General features: G+C 41.0%; 1 protein-coding gene across 1 annotated transcript; it reads left to right on the forward strand.

Annotated features, from left to right (window-relative positions):
* The first annotated feature begins 574 nt into the window (after nt 1–574).
* Nucleotides 575–20758, forward strand: jakmip1 (janus kinase and microtubule interacting protein 1). The gene is given in 22 exon segments (XM_061282033.1): nt 575–4521; nt 9820–10009; nt 10011–10116; nt 11301–11633; nt 11857–12018; nt 12440–12652; nt 12883–12996; nt 13194–13340; nt 13559–13723; nt 13914–13973; nt 14759–14887; nt 15014–15142; nt 15504–15587; nt 16464–16526; nt 17218–17316; nt 18062–18163; nt 18242–18310; nt 18379–18444; nt 18572–18640; nt 18919–18996; nt 19600–19809; nt 20660–20758. Coding segments are annotated over 21 exon segments (2523 nt in total). The 5' UTR covers nt 575–4521; nt 9820–9968; the 3' UTR covers nt 20744–20758.
* Nucleotides 20759–20772: the final 14 nt, after the last annotated feature.

The raw sequence follows: 20772 nt of genomic DNA on the forward strand, positions 1-20772 counted from the left end.
GCTCGTTTGGCCTTGACCCGGAGGACGTGTTGCAGCGGCGTCTTGCTGCCCCCTAGCGTCTATTTCGAGGCCTGCATTGAATCGGGAAGCAAAACTGTAATTTGTTCCCGCTGAAGCTCGTTTGACCTTGACTCGGAGGATGTGTTGCAGCGGCGTCTTACTGTCCTCTAGCGTCCATTTCGAGGCCTGCATTGGAGTAAAAAAAAAAAAAAAAATGAAGGTACTAATATGTCATGGGGAGGCAACCGCCTGATGCAACACACCTGATCAGGCTTGTTATCCAGGTTCTGCAGACCTTGCTGGTTATCTGACCATTTGAATCAGGCGTGTTGCAACAGGGAGACATAGAAAACATGCTGGAATGATATGCGCTCAACTTTTCTGCCCATGTTTTTTCCTTCCTCTTAGCATTCCACAGCATTTGCTAGGCATCCTTTTTTTTGTTGCAATTTCTTTGTGTGATTTTCTTTCTCCTTATGGAGGGAGTCGATCTTTCTTTCTGCACAACCGTAGTCTTTTCTTTCTGATTCTGGAACCTATTCAACCAGACTGAGACCATTTAAGGTTGGGAAAACCCATTGCAGTTGTTTTGCGTTTATTAACAGTTGAGATTTGCTCAATGTCAAACTTTGTTATGTATTCTAATTTTGTGAAACACTGGATTATTTTTATTTTTTTTAAATGTTCTGTCATTCTACTACAATCAAAATTGGAAGAAAAAAGATTGAACATTTTAAATATTTCAATTCGAGTGTGGTGACCAAATATAATATATAATAATATACAAGTTGTAGTTTTTGAAACAAACAACAACTGAAAAGAAAAACTTTCCCTAAGAAGCCAATTTAATTTTGTGGGAGCAAGCACCTGCATACATCACTAGGAATTAAACTAATGGGGGGTGAAGCAGAAATGAAATGAAGGCAGAGAATTCCTTTAACAAACTATGGACTCTGGGGAAAGAGAAAGATTAAATCCCAAGATTTAAGAGTCAGTAGCATGCATAAAAATGAATTAGGGGCAGGCTTAACTGCAGCTGCCATGCGGCAGTTATGTAAATGTATATCCTTGATTAGTAGATTACCTCGATCCAGTTGAGAGGATAAGGAGAGTCCTTATACCGTTTGTGGGGTTACACAGAGTCACTAAGGCAACCTAGCTTTCAAATGGACAACGTGCTCTCCTCTAAAACGAGTTAAAACTGAATATTTGTAACCATGATCTTATTCACAGTCCAAATATTGTGGATGTGATTATGCAAATATTGGTCACTGTGGCTCACACCTTCTTGTGTGTGTTTTTTTTTTCTATCTACCTCTCACATTCCCAAAACATGCATGCTGGGCTATTGAAGACTAATCTTCAATAATCTGCATTTTCATGTCTGTGTGTACATCTTGTGGTTATTGACAGACCCAATGTAATTATTGACAACAGATCATTGAAACTAAATTTGGCTTTTGACTGAGCATGACACTTGCTTTTGGCTTTTACTGTTTTTGATTTTTGTGAATCATGTATGGTTTTGACTGTTTGTAGTTGTATGGTGTAATTCTTGCTCCATGTACAGCACTTTGTATGCCGCGGTGGTTGTTTTACTGTGCTCTACACAGTTGAGTTGAGAAACTAAGTTACACTTGGGATCCTTATACAGAGTGTCTCTAAAGTATACACTTCCATATTTCTGTTTTATCACTATTCCTATGCGTGTTGTGTAACACAACTTACTCAGAAGGTCACTCAAAACTGGGTCTGTTCTCAAGACACCATGCACAAAACTCCTGGAGTAGGTGTTTGCGCAAAGCCAGGAAGAGTCTCCATGCAAAGGGCTGCTCTGGATCGCAGCGTCAAAAAAAGTTCAATTTAGTGAAAATGCTTTGGAGAGTAATAAAGCTTCACTCGTATTGACTTCTGGTTCAATTGTGTCAAGGTGAAGATGATAGTACTTAAAAACCCAAGCCTGGAATTGTTTTACCCTTTAGAGAAGTGCCATAAACCATCTTAAAATACCACTGAAATGCAGTCAGAACCTCTTGCAACGCATCAATTATCCAATGGTGTTCAATCTGTGTATTCTGTTGGAATGAGTATTGAGGAAACAGGTCACTTATAGTTTTTGTTTTGTTTTGAAAACAAATGACGCATTTACATCTACTTGGTTTCACTGTCAAGTTGTGGATTATGGGCAATGATATGCTTACAAAAACTGCAAAGCATAAGCTGTCAAATGTTAATGGTCTTGCATCTGTATGATACCTGAAACAAAATATAAGGCAGTGCACAGCGACAGTTCCCTGCACGGTTACTCTAAATTTACTTCACAAAAATGACTACACAGGAAATTAGACTCGACGAGGAAGAGGCATGGTCAGTAACTATAGCAACCAGGGCTGTGTGAAATCAGACATACAGCACTGAATACGCTTGCTTCACTATGCTTGATCAATATATCTTCAGAGAGACACTGAAGTTAGCACTTGGTCTTTTTTATGGTACAATTTACAATTTTCAGTGGCATGTGTGTGTTCTAATTTCAAGAGAAGTGTACAAAAATGAAAAGCAAGTGGAGAATTCGGCTGATAGTCATGCAGCTTTGTTTATATAATGCTTTCGGGAATGGACATGGAACATACTACTCAATGTTTTTGAGACTCACAGTCGTGACTCATGCACTGGATAATTATCCTCAGCTGTACAAGAATGTGGACTTACACAGTAAACAAATACATGTTTTTCCTCCACAACGTGGTATGGATGACAGTATATATCATAATGCCTTCCTCGTTGATTTCCTAGTCCCCACTGACTACCAAATGTCATTATGATACCTTTAATCTGCCAGACGCCATGAATATGTTAAGCCTATTATGGCCAGCTCTCATGGAATCGGCCCTCACATTCCAAGGAGCTGGAAAATAGGCTTAGTGACATTATACCAAAGAGAGAATCCAAATTTTCTTTCCACTGACGACATGTGTGTTCAAGGCCATCAATTTGATACTTGAACCTAGCTCTGCATTTTGTTATTCTTTGCTTAATGACTGTGACACGCATGAATCGTAAAACGCCACAAAAGAGTTTGAAAGGGCAGGTTTGTCCGAGTCACAAAATAGCAGGAAAACGTAAAAATACCTAAGGCAAAACAATCAAGCGAGTTACTCATTACCGCTCTGACATACATTTACTCTGAGTCAATACTTCACCAAAATGAAACCACCCCTCTCTGCTTTCCACCTCAGTGATTTTCACATCAGGTCTTCATGTGGGTTGACCTCAGCATGCATGAAAACAAAAATAAAACCCTCCATGGTAACACGATGATGCCAATTTATGAATGACACAAGTTGTGCAACCGCAATGTCGCGCAGTTGAATAATCATCCTCCCCTCATTGGGATCTTGCTTCTTGTTTTCTGCGCAGCAGCCATCGGCCTCATGTGCTTGTGAATGGCAGACATGCAGACACAGTGTTAGGGAAGGTGAGCAGCTGTGCGGAAGTAATGCAACCACCGGAATCTAGGTCACTCTCACTGCATGCATTTTTACGTTGTTACATTATTTCTAGTATGCTACTTTCTACTCTTTTCAGTCATAGTCTTGTAAAGAGAGGGTCCACTGGATCTTGAAGTGCTGTCTTAGTGGGTGTATCATTGTCATGGTGAAGATGTCTGATGCTTAAAGCAATGTCTGATCTTATGTGATGACGATGATGATTATGTCTGATGTGATGCTGATTATGTCTGATGGCCACTTAGATGTCTGCCTAGATGTCTTACAACAGTCATCATAGAAATACAAAGTAGGAGTAGGAACGTGCACAATCTAATGAAAGCCAATAAAATAGACTGCGTCAAATGTTGCTGTAAAGTGAATATGTATCAATTTTCTGATTTATATAACTGGCCCAGGCACAGAATCGGAGGATAAATTATTATTATTATTATTATTATTATTATTATTATTATTATTATTAGTAGTAGTAGTAGTAGTAGTAGTAGTAGTATGAGTAGTAGTATTAGTAGAAGTGGTTGCTAGCAGTAGTTGTACTGCTATTAAAGTGTTGAAATAGACAAAATAAAGCGAGCTCTTGTCACGTGGTAAGCGAGGGTCAGATTGGTGGTTTGAAATAAAGAAATTAAAATAGCTTTTTGACACACGCAAAACAAACAAAAACGAACACGGCAAGAACAGGACATAGTTAATAATCTCAAAGTAAATCTAAAAATAATTACATCTTGGTCAAATCTGATGACGTCACCGTCTTCACCGGCGGTGTCATTCTTGAACACGCAGTCAGGTGTCGCGCTTCTATCACGCGAGCGGCGACGCCCGCACCGCTTCCCCTGCGCATCTTCTTCGCTGAGACACTTTTATTTTATTTCTCATGTACACGCGTGGATGTGGAAACGCACACTGGAGACTGCTGGCATTGCGTGTACTCTCTTCCGTCCGGAGCTGCAATCTCGATCCCCTTGTGGACGTGAAGCCTATGCACATCAGTGGACGTCTGTTTCAAATTCAGGTGAGTGTAGCCGCTGTGATGCTTGACAACTTGTTTGTGGACGCCGTATTGGGTTTTCGCTGCTAGCGGGCACCGGTTTATAGTTACCAAGGGAGGCTGTAGTTGGGGGCTCGCATCGCCGCCAAAGAGTGAACTTGACATGGACAGCCCATCAAATGCACATCGTTGCACCCTGGAGCTGCTGTTGTCCCGAGGCGGAAGAATCATGCTTGATGATGTTTCATTTTTAATATGCTGTCTGTCTACCGCTCTTTCCTCGTCCACTTCCTGTGCGGTGCAGTGCAGTCATGCCACCCCCACGCATAGCGAGGAAACCATAAGACATGACGAGGTTCACGCAAAGGATTGCATGTATTTCATCAAAAGGAGACTTTGCAGGCTGCAACTGCAAGGACAGCCGACCTGTATGAAGGCTGTCTGGTTGATGCTGCAGTTGTTGCAGACTCATGCATGTGTCTCCATGGGGTGTGGTTGATGTCAGGGGCAGACTTTAATCCCCTAGTTTCACTGCCTTTCTGTCCTTTGCTATGGGAAGCCATTGAAATAATGCATTACATATCCTTGATATTCATATCAAGCTTTGTTTCCTAGTAGTAACATGTACTGATCAAAGTTTTCCTGCTCATAAGGACAAGGAGTTCGTGAACCTTGAAATGGATATCAAGAATACAGGTGGAATAAAATCAATATATTTGTGTTGTCCATCTTTGGTCCATGTACATGTAGTAGTATGCTCTTATTGTGCAATAGGAGAATGAATGTTTCTTTCAGGTAATGTGTTTTCCCCATGACTAGTGCTACTTTTGGCTTACTAGTATGAGTACCTATAGTATAGTAACCTACTGAACTGCACTAGGAATATTACTAAGAACCTGCTTGAGCCTACTAGCAGAAAATGTCCACTAGTTATTTTGCCTTACAAGTAAAATGTAGTTAGCATGCCAAAGTTGTCATACTACAAGTATACTCTTTGTCATCATTGAATGCACCAGCAGAATGTTTAGGGTAGTCTAGTAGAATTTCAGTTTCTGCACACTAACATGAAAATTTGGCATTCTAGTAGCATGATGTTAAATGTTTGAACAGGCTTTATAGAAAGCTGTTGGAGCGCCGAATTAATGCTTGATACCCATCTTAAGGTCCAGGTACTATTATGGTCAAGTAATCCAACAGAAAATGAGTGCAAAACATTACTACCGTATTTTCCGCCCTATAAGGCGCACCTAAAAACCTAGAATTTTCTCAAAAACCAACAGTGCGCCTTATAGTCCGGTGCGCCTTATATATGGACCAAATTCCTAAATTTAAACTGGCCCAAAGCATTGTGTCATGAAATCAATCATAAGTGGCCCGCTGAAGACTATGAATCATGACTCAAAAAGACTATGGATCATTATTTTATGATTATAAAGTAATTTGTTCCGTCTGAAGTTGAAATAAAAAAGATAAAATGGAGAATGATTTGATTTGGATTAAAAATCTGACATGATGCATTAATGGTGCGCCTTATAGTCCGGTGCGCCTTATATAAGGATAAAGTTTTAAAATGGGCCATTCATTGAAGGTGCGCCTTATAGTCCGGTGCGCCTTATAGGCCGGAAAATACGGTAGTTAAACACAGTCACTTTACTAGTAAGCCCCAATTGTTCTACGAATGCACTGAACTGTCTCATTTGTGAGGTCAAACGTTAAGACCTTAAGATGTCCAAATTGCTTTGCATACTCTGAAATGCCTGCAGTCAGCCTGTCGTAGTGATCTGGAGTGTTAGAACCTAGCAGACAGCTAACATGTGCTCCACATCCATTTCCTGCTCAGGGCAATGCACTTGTTCTAGCTGATCTGACAGCAAAGCACACAATGGGTTAGGACACAATTTTTAGAAAGCAGCAGTGTCAAATTTTTAATATTGTAGTTATGATTGTGATGAGGGAGGGGACCTGTTATAAGACGCATATTCGGGCTGTCACTATTGAATGTTTTCAGAATCAATTATTCTATCAATTATTCTATCAATTATTCCATCCATCCATCCATCCATCCATCCATCCATCCATCCATCCATCCATCCATCCATCCATCCATCCATCCATCCATCCATCCATCCATCCATCCATCCATCCATCCATCCATCCATCCATCCATCATTTAGTAATTAAAAAACAACAACTAAACAACCGTTAAGCAGTACTGATGGTGATTGACTTCTTTTAAAAATGAGATTATCATTAAAGTGAGTGTTTTATTGAGTTTAACATCTCATTGTTAACAGTGGCTAATACTCAGAAGTTCCACTATATACCTGCATAGGCTAAATGCAGATGTGATAAAAAAATATTGATATTTCATTTTCTTTGATTGCAACCACATAGCTGAATGAGAAATACTTTGTGTTTACATCTTTAGGTTCACTTGTCATTGAGGTCACCGACATGCATCTTTCTCCTGGTAGAGTACTTTTAGACCTCATGCTCCACTAGCGTTGCACTCAGCTGTAGTACAGACTCCCAATGGGATTCAAATCGTGTCTTTGGAGTATCTTTGCATCAGTGTGTGTATGCGTGTGTGTGTTTGTGTTTTGTGTGTGTTTGTATATGTGTGTGCACGTGTGCGTGTGTGTAGCTGGGTGGCTCTCCACTGGAGAGAGGTCAGACCTGTTCTGGCAGTCTCCACTGTGCTGATAGGATTACAGTGACAACGCGTGTTCATGCGTGTCATGCTTGTAAGGAACGTCCAATATAAACAGGACTTCATCCTTGTCTATTATACACGCCTCCCTATTGATTTTATGACTCAAAGAATTTAAATTGTTATCATTTTTATTATTTTTATCAATTATCAAGATGATCATTTTAGCATTTTATATTTATACCTTGTCATAATAATCAATATAAATATGTGATATACAGTACATTGTTCTTTGATTTGCAGCAAAATATGTATTAGGTTATTTGTCTGCATGTGCCACCCCTGCACTCGCATAGTAATGAAGTCACAGAAGGCTGAGTGTGCATAGTGGAGGTTGAAACAGTGGTGACCTGAGTTGTTCAAATATGAAAGTATATATAAAAAAGAAAACCAAGTGCCTTTAAGGCTATTCTGTTGAAAAATCTCATCTTTTCTGACCTTTAGTTAGCAACATAGTGATTCTTGGTGGTATTTGTATTATTATGTCATCAGTATTCCACAGAAGAAGTTAAATGATTTCAGGCGGCATACAGAAGGGTGCATTTTATCCATTCTTAATCCTGAGCTTGCCCTTTTCTGTGAGCAACTGATTACATTTAAAGGCTTTCTGGCTCTTCGTTCACTGGATAAGGTAATTGAAGCTCTGTGATGCTGCACTTTTTGTTTGTTTCCATGAACGTTGGATGTTTTTGTGGTGTGCCCCAATAAAATGTTCCAGTTTGCCTCATAACATTCCTGGATGTCCTTAAACCTCAACATTGTCAGCGTAAGCCTCTGTCTGTCATGTAGGCAGCATGTGGCTCGAGAAGTCTTTGATAAAGACCCTTGTTTTTTTGGTTTTGCGGTTTCACATTTGAGAAAAATGTGAAAATGATACATATGCTAGGATGGAAATCTGTGCCTCTTCCCCAATGTAGATTGAGCAGTGTTACCATCTGGCAGTCATTTCAACTAGCGTACCCCCTCTTTGCAGTTATGAGCAGTTTCCCCTGCACATGCTTGTAAGTCACAGCTAACGAATCACTGTAAGTACTTTTAATGAGGATTAGTGCACAGAGCCGCTTCTGGTGCTGGAGTGAATGTGTGTCGCACACCGATAATTCGCTGTAAAGATTCAAAGAATGTGCGCTTGTGTCGTTGCTCGCTGTGTGACTGAATGAACGAACGCTCCACATCTCTGTGAACAAGCGGGAGATCCCCGGTTGTCTCTGCTTGCCTCTATTTGGCCATGGCAGCGTTTGGGGGTCGCCGGAGATGCTTGAAGGTTTGTTTCTCTGCAGGCTTTTTCCACATCTCTCTATTATTGATTTAAGGCGTAACCTTTGTCTGTCTTGCTTCCATCTCGTATTGCTCGCCAAGGTTTGACCGCGTGTGTAGACTTTCTGGCCCTCTAGCATCAGCGGATTTTTGCCTCTCAGTCAACCTCAGCTCAGAGATTTGATGAGATAACAGCGCTTGGGTGATTTGTTCTTAGACGCGCACCCCCTGTTCTGTTTAAGAGTTTCACATCTAATCCGAAACTGTTTCGGCGAGTCACCCCCTACTGTGAAAGCAAAGGACTTTGAAGGAGCAAGGGTTTCCGCGGCAACTGTTGCAGCCATCTGTTTGTGTTGTGCTCATGTTTGCCAATGCCAACATAGCTTAAAGATGGCGCCGCATGTGGTTGTAAATGCTCACTTAGCTTCGATTTCTTTGCAAGGAAGGTATTAGAGAAGTCCACATTCAGCTTGGCAAGTAGACTGTTCTCATTAACATCCTGCAATCAACTTGGAATTGCCTCAGACTTTTCAACACCTTCTTAGACTGTCCTACTTGGTGATTTGCTTTATCAATTATTTATATAACTTTTACTCCAGATGAATTTCTTCTCAACATTTGAGTCAAAGTTAACATTTTACATTCAAACAATCAAACGTAGGCCTGTTTTGTAGGACACTAAAGTGTTATGTTGCATGAATAGGCCAACAGGTGGGAAACACGAGGTTAAGTCTTTCTTCTGCCATTGAGTGGAAGTAGCCTGACACTATAGGTCACGGGCATAGATACAGTAGATGAACAAAAATTCATTCTTTTCAGTTGGAAATGAACAAACCAACAAATCACATTGTAACTAACTAAGCATACGGAAATAAAAAATAACAATATGCATGCATGGTTAAAGGTGCAGCAAGTACAAATTTCACAGTACAGCTCAGCTCCCTTCTTAATCAGCGGTAATGCCTACAGTCCATGAAAGGGCCTTGTGGGTAGCTTACTAGTACTTCAAGTATCTAAATCTTAATGTCTCTGGACTTTTTCCGCTGCACGGGTAGACAGATGTGTTTGTGGGGAGGAAACAAATAGGGAATATTACGTCCACCCATGATTGAAGATAAAGAACCAAGTAAATTAGGTCACCTAAATAGAAATGGTACAAACAAACCGCTCCTCTGCAAAAGCCTTTTTGAAATGTACACCAGGTACTATTTGAGTATCAGTACATCCTTTTAGTGAATTGAAATGCTTTTGGATTTACGATTTCCCAACTTCTTACTTTAGTGCATATGAGTAGGTTAACTTACTCATAATATTATAATGCTTGTCTTTTTTGTGTTTTGTTTGCTCTTCAATAGACTCTCCTTCTCTGCATCCCCCTGCAATGATGTAGAGTCGCTGTAAAGATTATCATCATCATCATCGTCAGCAGCAGAAGCACCTGATTATCTTCCTCTAGTACAGCACGCCTGCCTCTCCATGTCTTCCCAGATTGGTTGGAAGTGCTATGTCGTCCGCCACACCGCTCGTGGCCCCGCCCCTTAAGAACATTTGAGAAATTCTAGGGGATGGCTGACCCGGTTCAGGCCAACAACGAGGAGCTTAGGAGCAAAATGATGGACATCCAGATTGAGCTGCAGCAGGAGCGTGGCAAGGTACGGAAGCACAGATGAACATTGAAAGGTTTTGGAATAAATATCATTGACTGGCAACTAGTCTAGCATTTGGTCTGCCTTTTGGCCAAAGTCAGATGGATAGATGTTTAAATGATCTTTTATTAGACATTACATGAACAATACAAATTATAAGGAAGTTCCTCCTCGGAAATGAATACAAAGATGATGCTGACAGCATAATAACATCATTTCTTTTTCTCATTACTGCTCATAAAATCAGAAGCTTAAGTCATTATTGACTGTTTGAGTTATTGTAATTGTGCAATAATGGTGTTCTTTTGCACCCCATTTTATAGTCACACTGTCACAAATCTTGCCTTTGCTTTGCAATATGAAAACTTATTGTTAAGTTTTTTTCTTTAAGAATACTCACCAAGGTTTAATGGGTTCGTCATTTCAAGGATTTGTGAAGTCGCAAAAAAGGAATAACTTCATACTAAATGCTGTCAACGGTGAGATGGAATTATTAAAAAGTGAATCGACTACGATTTTATTTCTGACATGGAAGAAAATATAATGGCTCAAAGGGCAATTATAATATATGCCACCTTTATATTGATCCTCACAGAATCTAAACTAGTACATTGGCCGTATCTTCTCAAATTTAGTGAATAATGGCCTTGTACTTTTTTCATAATCCTGCTAAAAAAATAACTTAACATGAACGACAAGTTCACCTTTGAATGTTTTTTAAAGCCAAAATTGATATTTTGGAGTTGCCACGTCAGATCCAATTGAGATGTTGTGGTTTGACTTAGGCACAGTTTACACTCGAAAAAACACCTATATGATGCAATTTAAAATAATTCTGCAAAGATCCAGCCAAAATTCCTCCACAGCAATGCGAAAGACATGACACTAGTAGTCATTGCAAAAGCTTCAATTCAGTTATTGCTGCCAAGGGTGGCACAACCACTTATTAGGTTCCGGGAGCAATTACTCTTTTATGTAGGGTCAGAAAAGTTAATAATAGAATAATCTTTGAGAAACTGCATTTTATATTAACTTAAGTTGTCTTTGTGAGATATCCAAATTGGTGTTATGATCTGAAAGATCTAAGTGTGAGAAATATGGAAATGCACATTTTGCTGGGTCTGTATTGTGTACTAATGAAGTGGTGCAAATTCTAGAATAATGGCTGACAGACTGCGTTTGTTTTTCAGGTGTGTAAGCTGCGTGAGCGGCTCCAAGAGCAGCGTCAGGCTCGGGAGCTGGAGCAGCACAAGCATGCTGTGGCACTCACTGACTTGCGCGCCAAACTCCATGAGGAGAAGCTCCGCGAGACCGCAGCCGCACGCGAAGCTCTGGCACGGCAGCATGAAGCGGAGCTGGCTAGAACTATTAAGATCCGCGACAATGAAGTACAGAGGCTCCAGGGACTTGTGCACGCCCTGAGAGACGGAGCCGCCGACAAGCTCAAAAATGCTCTTCTCGGCGAGGCCCGAGAAGAGGCCAGGAGAGCCTTTGATGGAGAGAGGCTAAAGCTACAACAAGAGGTACGTTTCAGCATGTATACATGGCTACAAGTGCTCAGCTTTGTTGATGAGGAATGTGGCTTTCTATGCGTGCAAAAAAAACAGGATGCTGCATGGAAAAGCCTGTTGCCAAGCTATTGTTTCACAGGTCGCCTTCCCAGAGAAACTATGCGTGTATCATGACAAAACATCAGTCAAATTGACCTGCTCTTTACAAATTTGTGACCCTTGACCTCCCTTTTAGATTCAAGAATTAAAGGCAGCCAAGAAGCAGGCCGACGAGGCCCTGGCCACTGCATTGCAAGCTGATAAAGCCAAAGCAGCTGATCTGAGGACAGCTTACCAGCAGCACCAGGATGAAGTGCACCGCATAAAACGTGACTGTGAGAAAGACATCCGACGACTGGTAAGGCCACAGTTGGCTGGGAAAAAAATAAAACTGCAATGGCTTGACAAATGCAACATGTTAGTTTAATGTTTGTTGGAACATCACCAGTTGATGCTCTCGTCACCAACCAGCATCTGTTTTCCTGCTTCTGATTCAGTTCAGGGCTTATCTCACCGATGAAGGTTAGAGGCCAAGTGTTGCCGTCTGCCTTGCTGTGATTTTGCATCACTGTGTGGTTATATTCAGTCACAAAAGCTGCTGTGTCTCATTATCATAATAATACAGTCTTTGGTATAGAAGACGTGTGGAAAAAGTGGTTGAGGTTGTTGAGCCTTAATGTTCTTTTTTAACAAATTAAAAATTCAGATTTTATTGAAGCTTATCATTCTGACTGACTAATATAAATCATTACCCTTTTCCTTCCCATCTTCTACCATAGATGGATGAGCTCAAGGCCAAGGACCGTGTGGCGTGTGCCTTGGAGAGAGAGCTGGGGATGCAGGCCGGCTATGCCCAGAAGCTCCAACTCCAGAAGGAAGCCCTGGGTGAGCAACTGGTTCACGTACGGGAGGCCGAAAGACACAACCATGGCAGCCCCAAGAGAGAGGTGGTGCCTGGCCTTGGGGACAACTCAGACCTCCTCAACAACCAGGTAGCAACTCAATTCACATGTCCTTTAGGCAGTATTTGAAAGGGATGCATCTGTGCAACATTTATAATATCACAACTAAACAAAGACTAAGTCTTGGTGACAGCTCTCATCTTCCATTTGGTCACGTCCTCCTTCCCGTGCACCTTCACCTGTCTGCCTGCATGCATGCATGTTTTCCCCTTGTTCAGTTTTTGTACTCCTCCTCCTCCCCTCTTCCCCCTGCCTCCCAGGAGACGGAGGAGCGTGACACTAGGAGGTTCCAGCTGAAGATAGCAGAGCTCCACTCCATCATCAGGAAGCTGGAGGACAGAAATGCACTGCTGGCAGATGAGAGGAATGAACTTGTGAGGACTACTCATTAACAGACCCATTCTTAGTACTCATACAGACACAGTGAGAGCAAAAAAAAAAAAGACAAACGGCAGACAATTAGGAATGAAGTACTAGTTTTAACATTTTATTTTGTGATATGCATTTTGGAACACGCATGTCGCCAAGAGAACCACTATGAGTGCGTGTTTTGTTTCTGTTCACTTGCCAGCTGAAAAGAGTTCGAGAGGCAGAGAGCCAGATGAAGCCCATGTTTGAAAAGAACAAACGTCTGTCCAAGAAGAATGATGATGTCCTGCAAACACTGCAGCGAATGGAGGAGAAACTGAAAAACTTGAGTCGAGAGAACGCTGAGATGGTTAGAATCAAATTTGCCTTTTTTCCCCTCATTAGAAAAGATGAGTTGGATGTTTATGCAACTGAATGGATCGTTATTTATTTATTTTTGCCCTTAACAAGCAATTGTACGTTTTGTTGTGGAACATTTAGGGCACGTAGACGGCCTCTAGTGGGCATTTTTGGAAAAACATGAACTATTTGGTGAGCTTTCATTTTGCTGCCGTTTGCCTCTCTTAGAAAGAAAAAGCTTCCCGTCCTCCGTTGCGGCACCAGACCCATCAAAACCAACTAAAGCGGCCCAGTTCCCTGACAGACTTAAGCCACGCCCACGAGGAGCAGGAAGTAGAGTTTCTCAAGCTCCAGATTGCAGAACAACGCAGTATCATTGACGAACTCACGCAGGTCAGCTTTTTTTTTTCTTTTTTACATAAATGAATAACCTGTTGTCAAACCAAACCAAATATGTTTTTATGATTTAAAGTAAAAAAATCAACATAGATTTTTAGATTTATTTGTCAAGCTCTGACTGTACAAGTGCAAACGACATGGCTTGAAAGTTAACCAATATGTTCAATTACATGTTTGCCTTTAGGAACGTGAGCGTTTGGCGACGGGCAAAAAGACGAGGCGAAAACCTCTCAAACTAACCAAAGTAAGTACGGGATGTCGATCAAGTCACCTCATCTGTGCCTACCCCTGAGTACTGCTGTGTGCATCTGTGTTTGCTTAATTGGGCTCAAGAGACATGGTGACAATGCAAGCGTGTCATGTTTAAACAGTCAGAGGAAAATTATATACACTGAAAGTCTTTTTTGTCATATTTGTTGTTGTCTTTAGTGTCAATACAGACTGGCGGAATAAATGAGTGTTAACGGGTGTGCATGGTTGAGGAGATTCTGAGATGAAGATGCTTGACTGGATGAAGTAATTGTTGTGACCCGACATGTTGATGCTAATGCATTGGGGATGTTGCTAAGAGGAGGGGTTAGTTGACGCGTAGGCTGTCCCAAAACCCCCACCTGGAAATAACTGCTGGCTTGGCAATGTTTATATGGTATTGGGTGCTGTGACTTGGCTCTTTGACTTTCTTGGAAGAGACATGTTTTGACGCAATCTTCAGTAACGTTTTGTGCAGTCCGTTTGGGAGTTTTTGATCCAATGGCAACATGACGGAGTACTTTCTTCTCATCCTCTACTTCTCCGCCTTTATTTGTCTTTGCGCACTCGTCTGCCTTTATTTCTCCGGTTGCCAGGAGATGACTTATAAACACGATGGTAAGGACTCACTCTATGAGCTTGACAGAACAAACAAAAAATGCACAGACATAGTGACACAGCCTGGTTTTGATAGTTTTTTGAAAGGTCAGCAAAAATAGAAGGGTATTTGTGGTAATATTTTAATGTATTTTCTCGTTTTCTTCCTATTTCCTCCCATAGAGGCATGTTGTGGAGACATATTTTGGATTTGATGAGGAATCCGTTGAGTCTGAAACTTCCTCTCTGACCTCCTTTAACACTGACTTCACTGACCGTACGCCTGCCACTCCAGAGGAGGAATTAGAGGAGGTAAGGAATTTGCGAAATTTCTTGGTATTGCAAGAAATGAGGCACTCCAGAGAGCTTTTGGTAACGGTGAACTGAGGGGAGATTATCTTTGGCAATTACGCTGAAGTAAATGCTCTTATTTCACAGAGCGTCTCTCGTGAGGAGTCGGAGCTTCGCTTTCGTCAGCTCACCAGAGAATACCAGGCTCTCCAGCGGGCCTATGCCCTCCTTCAAGAGCAGACGGGAGGTTCTCTCGATGCTGAGAGGGAAGCCAGGGTGTGTAATGTCAATTATCTGTTCAGTATATTTAATATGTTTGGAAGTTTGTAATATTGTGCACAACTTAAATGTTTGATAATCAGAATCTGTGCTGAAGTAAAATGTATTATAAGTTAAATAAATGTTTAGACACACAGTTAAACAAAGTTAAATACAACTAACATATGCTTAACAAATGTACTGCACTAGATTGAAAAAAAATGTCTCGACCACTGTAACATTTAATTCAGTGTTTTTTTTCCCCACCTACCACAAGAGTGAGTTCTTTGAGGGTCACTCAACACCCCAAAAATAATCAGAAGATGTATTTTGAGCTCATACCTTTGTATCCTGTTCTAATTGGATCTTCAACTCTTAGACGCGTGAGCAGCTCCAGGCAGAGCTCAGCGGATGCCAGGCCAAGATCGTTGACCTAGAGAAGGTCCTGGTGGAGCGGGGGCAGGTAAAAAAGACGAGAAAGGGCGAGCGCAGCTCTTGGGTTCTTCTCTCACTGGCCCTCCTGCATTTCTGTCTGGCCGCCGTTCTCCTGGGTTGGCGCTATGCCGACCAGGTTTGCCGCATGTTGCTCTGATGTCACTTTTGTGCATGCATGGTATCACAACTTGGCACCTGCATGCTGTCGGCTAGCCTTCCAGTTGTGGGTTCTCTTTTTTGTCACTGTTGCACCCTGGAAAATTATTGATTATAATTTCGAGTTGAATTATATTTTTGTCTTAATCGAAAGACTAGACATTGCTTTTAGCCATTTTAGTATTTGCAAAAAGTAATACTGCTTTTATGTTATTTCAAAACCAAAAGCATGTATAGTAAAATTTTGGTTGTAATGTTGCTGATTTTAGTGTGCACCTTTCATTTTGAATGAAATTCTCAAAGAGCATTATCACGGGATTTTTTTTGGGGGGGGGGGTCTTTATGCACTATTAGTAGAAGTCATCTCTTCGGTGTAATTTGTTTTGTGTTGCTGCATGCGTGGATGAGCCAGCTCTGTGTTGTGGTTTAATACTCTGCTGTATTTCTCCTCCGATTGCCTTCTGTCACTGTAAATATCTTTACAAGTGTGGCTTTGTCGGCATGCTTTCCCGCATTACCTGAGTAGAAGTCTTCCTTTCTCTGGATCAATAAACGTTTGCTACTGCCTCTCTGTTCTTTTGTCTTTCTGTCTATGTTGCCATTGCATGGGTCATTAGGAATCGGAAGCACCAGCCACTATCTGGGAGCTTTTTCTGATTCCTCTACATAATCTTGCTTGGCCCAATTTCTCTGCTTACTCTGCCTGTGAGTGCCATTTATTTCTCATGTTGTGTGGTTGCTGTGGCAGGATTCAAAGTGGGTGGAAGAGAAGCAGCACTTGCTCAGGACGAACCAGGATCTTCACGAAAAGGTAGTTTATATGCTGCTGTGGTATTTCCACTTACCAGCCACGGTATTTTGCTCATCACAATGTAGTAATTGATGAAATGAGTTTGCTACATTATATCAGTAATTCAGCATTTACAAAGCTCTGTCTCTTTGCAAAGTATTTCAGCAGCATCTTGATTATAATGTAGAATTGGACTGTGTAGTACAATGCGACAATGTGTTGCTCAATTCCATCTGTCCATCAATCAATTTTTTTGTACATTGGTTGGTGTCTGTGCATATTGGACATCATACTCTGGTGATGAAACCTCACTTTGTGCCAGTGCCTTTGTTTATTGTTGCACTGAACCCTTAACAGGACAGTAGCGAGACCAAGGTTGGTGTATTTGCTGATATCGGACACATATTAGTGACGTCATTATTCCAAAGAATTGGTCCGATAATTATCAGTCCCATAGTCATCTGGATTTCTTAGTATTAGGCTTATGCAATACTCTTCTAGACTATTACAAAGTGATACCTTTCTGTCAGTGTGGTAGAAGTTTATGAACATAAGGTATCGTGCTGTACTACTGTTGCATTTTTTTTGTTGGAACATCACGGTACCTGTGCTTCAACTAAACTGTTAAGAATGAATGAAATCTCGACTTGTACATTGAAAACATGACAAAAACACTTAGCAGCCTATTCTAATGACCTACTCTTGTGTGCAGATGCGTGCAATGCAGCAGGCGGAGTCGCGGCTGCAGGCCGAGGTTCAGGATGCTCGAGACCAAAACGAGCTGCTGGAATTCCGGGTGCTAGAACTGGAAGTAAGAGAGTGCACCATCGTCAAACTGTCACCAGGAGGCGACAACAACAATCTCAGCTCCAAATATTTACATGCTTACATACAGTGACTCACCAGATTGATGTACCACAGGAAATACTCCACACTTTGAAAGCCATGTTTTGTCCAAGTATGCACCCATGTCACCTTGTTTTGCATGGCGGTTTTATGCATCCGGAATGTTTGATAAATGATTGTTATAGACTGGCTATAATTTTACTTGAATAAATTTTTTTAAGTGTCACCATCCAAATACCATCTTTGTTCACTTTTTCCTCTTGTTTGTGCATGTGTGTCTTAAATTGACTTTACATATGTTCCTTGAAGCAGGGGTCAATGGATTATATCAATAATCTCAGATGGTTGGTATATTTCATTGGGAGTAATATTGCTTGTACCAACATTCATTTGTTGAGTGTGCAACTATTTATGTTCCAGGTCTTTTACAGTGAAGGCAGAGAGCCAGATGTCATTGTCAGTTTTGAGTTTCAGCATGCGTTTATATACTCCTTGTGGGCTTGATTTTTTTTTTTGGTCCCGCCTCCCTCATTTTGCCCGCTCTAGATCATGTTTCAGTATCGTAAGTAAACCCGTCATACAGTCGACATACTATAGTCACAAAAGGTTCATGATTGTTTTTTTTTTCCACAGCATCACAAACAATACTATGACGATGTCAATAATGCAATTTTATTATGCAAGTGTTGACCTTGAATGTACATCTATAGGAAAGAGAGCGAAGGTCTCCGGCCCTCAATCTTCACATGTCTGCATTCCCTGAGAACAGTAGCAGTTCCCTGCAGGTCTACTGCCGCCAGGAGGGAGTCAAGGTCAGCCACACCCACTTAAACATCTATTAAGACCCACTAACGCACTCTAAATGTAACGTCTGGTTTTAATCTGCTCAGGATGTAGTCATTCCCGAACTAATGAAGAAACTGGATATCCTTGGCGATAACGGGGTGTGTGAGCATACTGTTGATTGAAGTGGGCGCCGGGGCTTGACCTTTTATGAATGAGTCATCCTTATTATTTGTCTTTACAGAACCTCCGAAATGAGGAGCAGGTTGCAGTGATCCAAGCTGGCACAGTTATATCTCTGTGTGAAAAGGTGAGAACAAGAAAAGCTGACAATTTAGTGTACTGTATGTACAGTTATTCCATACTGTTTTCATACAATTAAAATGCAGTTATCAGCACCCAAGAAACTATTTCCCTCACACTCCCTTGCTTTACAGTGGTTAAAACAGGTTGACAACACAGAGGCAGCTCTCACGCAGAAAATGATTGACTTGGAAAACGACAAGGTGAAAAATGGTCTCATTGATTTTATTGGATAGACTGTAGAATGGTTCTTTTTATTTTAATTATTAAAAGTTTATTTGGAAGACTTAAGAATGTTGCAATATTTAATCTATGAAGGTAAATATAATGCTGAATGATCTTTAGGACAGATGGTTGAATAAATTATACTTATACTTTACACATATATGAAATTAATTTACATTTCTAGTGTTCTTTTTTGCAACATATTGTGTAAATGGCTCAAGCAGACAATCAGTCATTCAGTGGCATTCTACCACAGGAGCTGTTTAGCAAGCAGAAGGGTTTCCTTGAGGAGGAGTTGGACTACAGAAAGCAGGCCTTGGACCAGGCCTACATGGTACGGAACCAGATCAGATATTTACCTGCAGCATATCTTGCATTTAGATTAAACATAGCAGATAGTTGACATTAATATTTAATATTTTCCCTGTTTTAAGGTAGTAGTAATTCATTCAGGAATCCAGGGGTGCACCATTTTCATTTCAGCATGAGACATTTGAATGCAACGCTTTCCATGAAGGTTAAATTGATCACAATGTGTTGGGATACTGCATCTTTTACCACTGAATTCAAAATGATTGCAATAGCACAGAACTAGCTTAAGTTTCTTATCTCAGGTAAACAATTGTTTACCCTTTAAAACATTCGACTTAAGTCATCCAAATATGAGTGTGACTGTGAGGTTGTACACATTGAAAATCAATAACAAGGTTCAACAGCAAACATTAATGAGACATAAAATGTATTTTGTTGTTATTCATTACAGTTACTGTACATCAACCATAACAAGTTATGGAAAACTTAGCCATATCTGTCATGATCACATTGGTTTGTGTGCCTCATGTTGATTTCTTTCGCATGCCTTTGTGTTTTTTTTCATCTGCATGTGCATGCCGATATGTTTGCGTGCGCGTGTGTTTGCGTGTGGCTGGCTGTGCAGAGGATCGAGGAGTTGGAGGCTACGCTGTATAGCGCTCTGCAGCAGGAGCAGCCGTCATGCCAGGCGGTGGCCGAGTCGCTGACAGACAGGCAGAGGGAGGAGCTGAGGCTTGCTGTGGACAAGCTGCGGCGTCACATTCTCCGGCAGAGCCGGCAGTATGACAGTCAGATCTTACAGGAGCGTATGGAGCTCCTACAGCAGGCCCAACAGGTAAGGCTGAAAACAAACTCCAGTGAGGTTACGGCCCTCCCTCAATCCGAACCATGTGACCATTCAGACCACCAAACGTCTGGTGCAATGAAAAGATGCAGTATCCCTGTGCGTACGCAACCTGTAAATGTGTCCACAGTGAAACGGTGTCACAGAATGACTGCATCTGTAGGTGTGAGTGTGTTTGTTCCATTGTGATGAAACCCCCCCCCCCCCTTACAGTGTCGTCCGCCTCCTTCAGCATCTGTCCACTTGACAACTCGCACAGTACTTTTACTCTGTTGCTCATCAAACACCACAGCACCTTAGAGTTCATTTGAATGACTAACAGCTATCACCCTCCAACCACAAAACACATTAATAATTACCTTCTCATAATTAATCTGATGCATTTTGCAAGTCCACAATCATTTAATAAGTCCACAATCAGCAGGTACGTAAAACCTTAGTAAAAGGAGAGTAGCCTGAATGGAAGAGGTATTCAGAATAAGAAAAGCAACTTTCACCTAAACTTTGTAAGCCAGTCGATGAAAATGCTTTTAACAAATAAAACATGCTTAATGTTAATCTTCATGTCTAATGAGTCATATAAGGTCAAAGGTGACTCCATGGCTGTCCGATTCCTGTATATTAATATTATACTTACTGGACGTTGTCTATTTTACATTATTTCAAAGACCAGTGTAGGTTTTATTATTTTATTTTTGACATAAGACTACAGACAATTTTTCCTAATAAATAAATTTTCATAATTCCATATTGTGAACTCACTCTGGAAAAACATCAATGGTTGTTGTGGTCAGTGCTGAAATGGTGACTGTCTAACTATACATGTATTTTTGCCATGCAGAGAATTAGAGAACTGGAGGACAGGATCGACTTGCAAAAGAGGCAAATAAAGGAAATAGAAGAAAAGGTATTTCTTATGTCATAGTGAGGCAAACTGTATCTCGTCCAAAAGTA

Source organism: Syngnathus typhle, linkage group LG1 (genome assembly GCF_033458585.1).
Source record: "Syngnathus typhle isolate RoL2023-S1 ecotype Sweden linkage group LG1, RoL_Styp_1.0, whole genome shotgun sequence".
NCBI classification, from domain to species: domain Eukaryota; kingdom Metazoa; phylum Chordata; class Actinopteri; order Syngnathiformes; family Syngnathidae; genus Syngnathus; species Syngnathus typhle.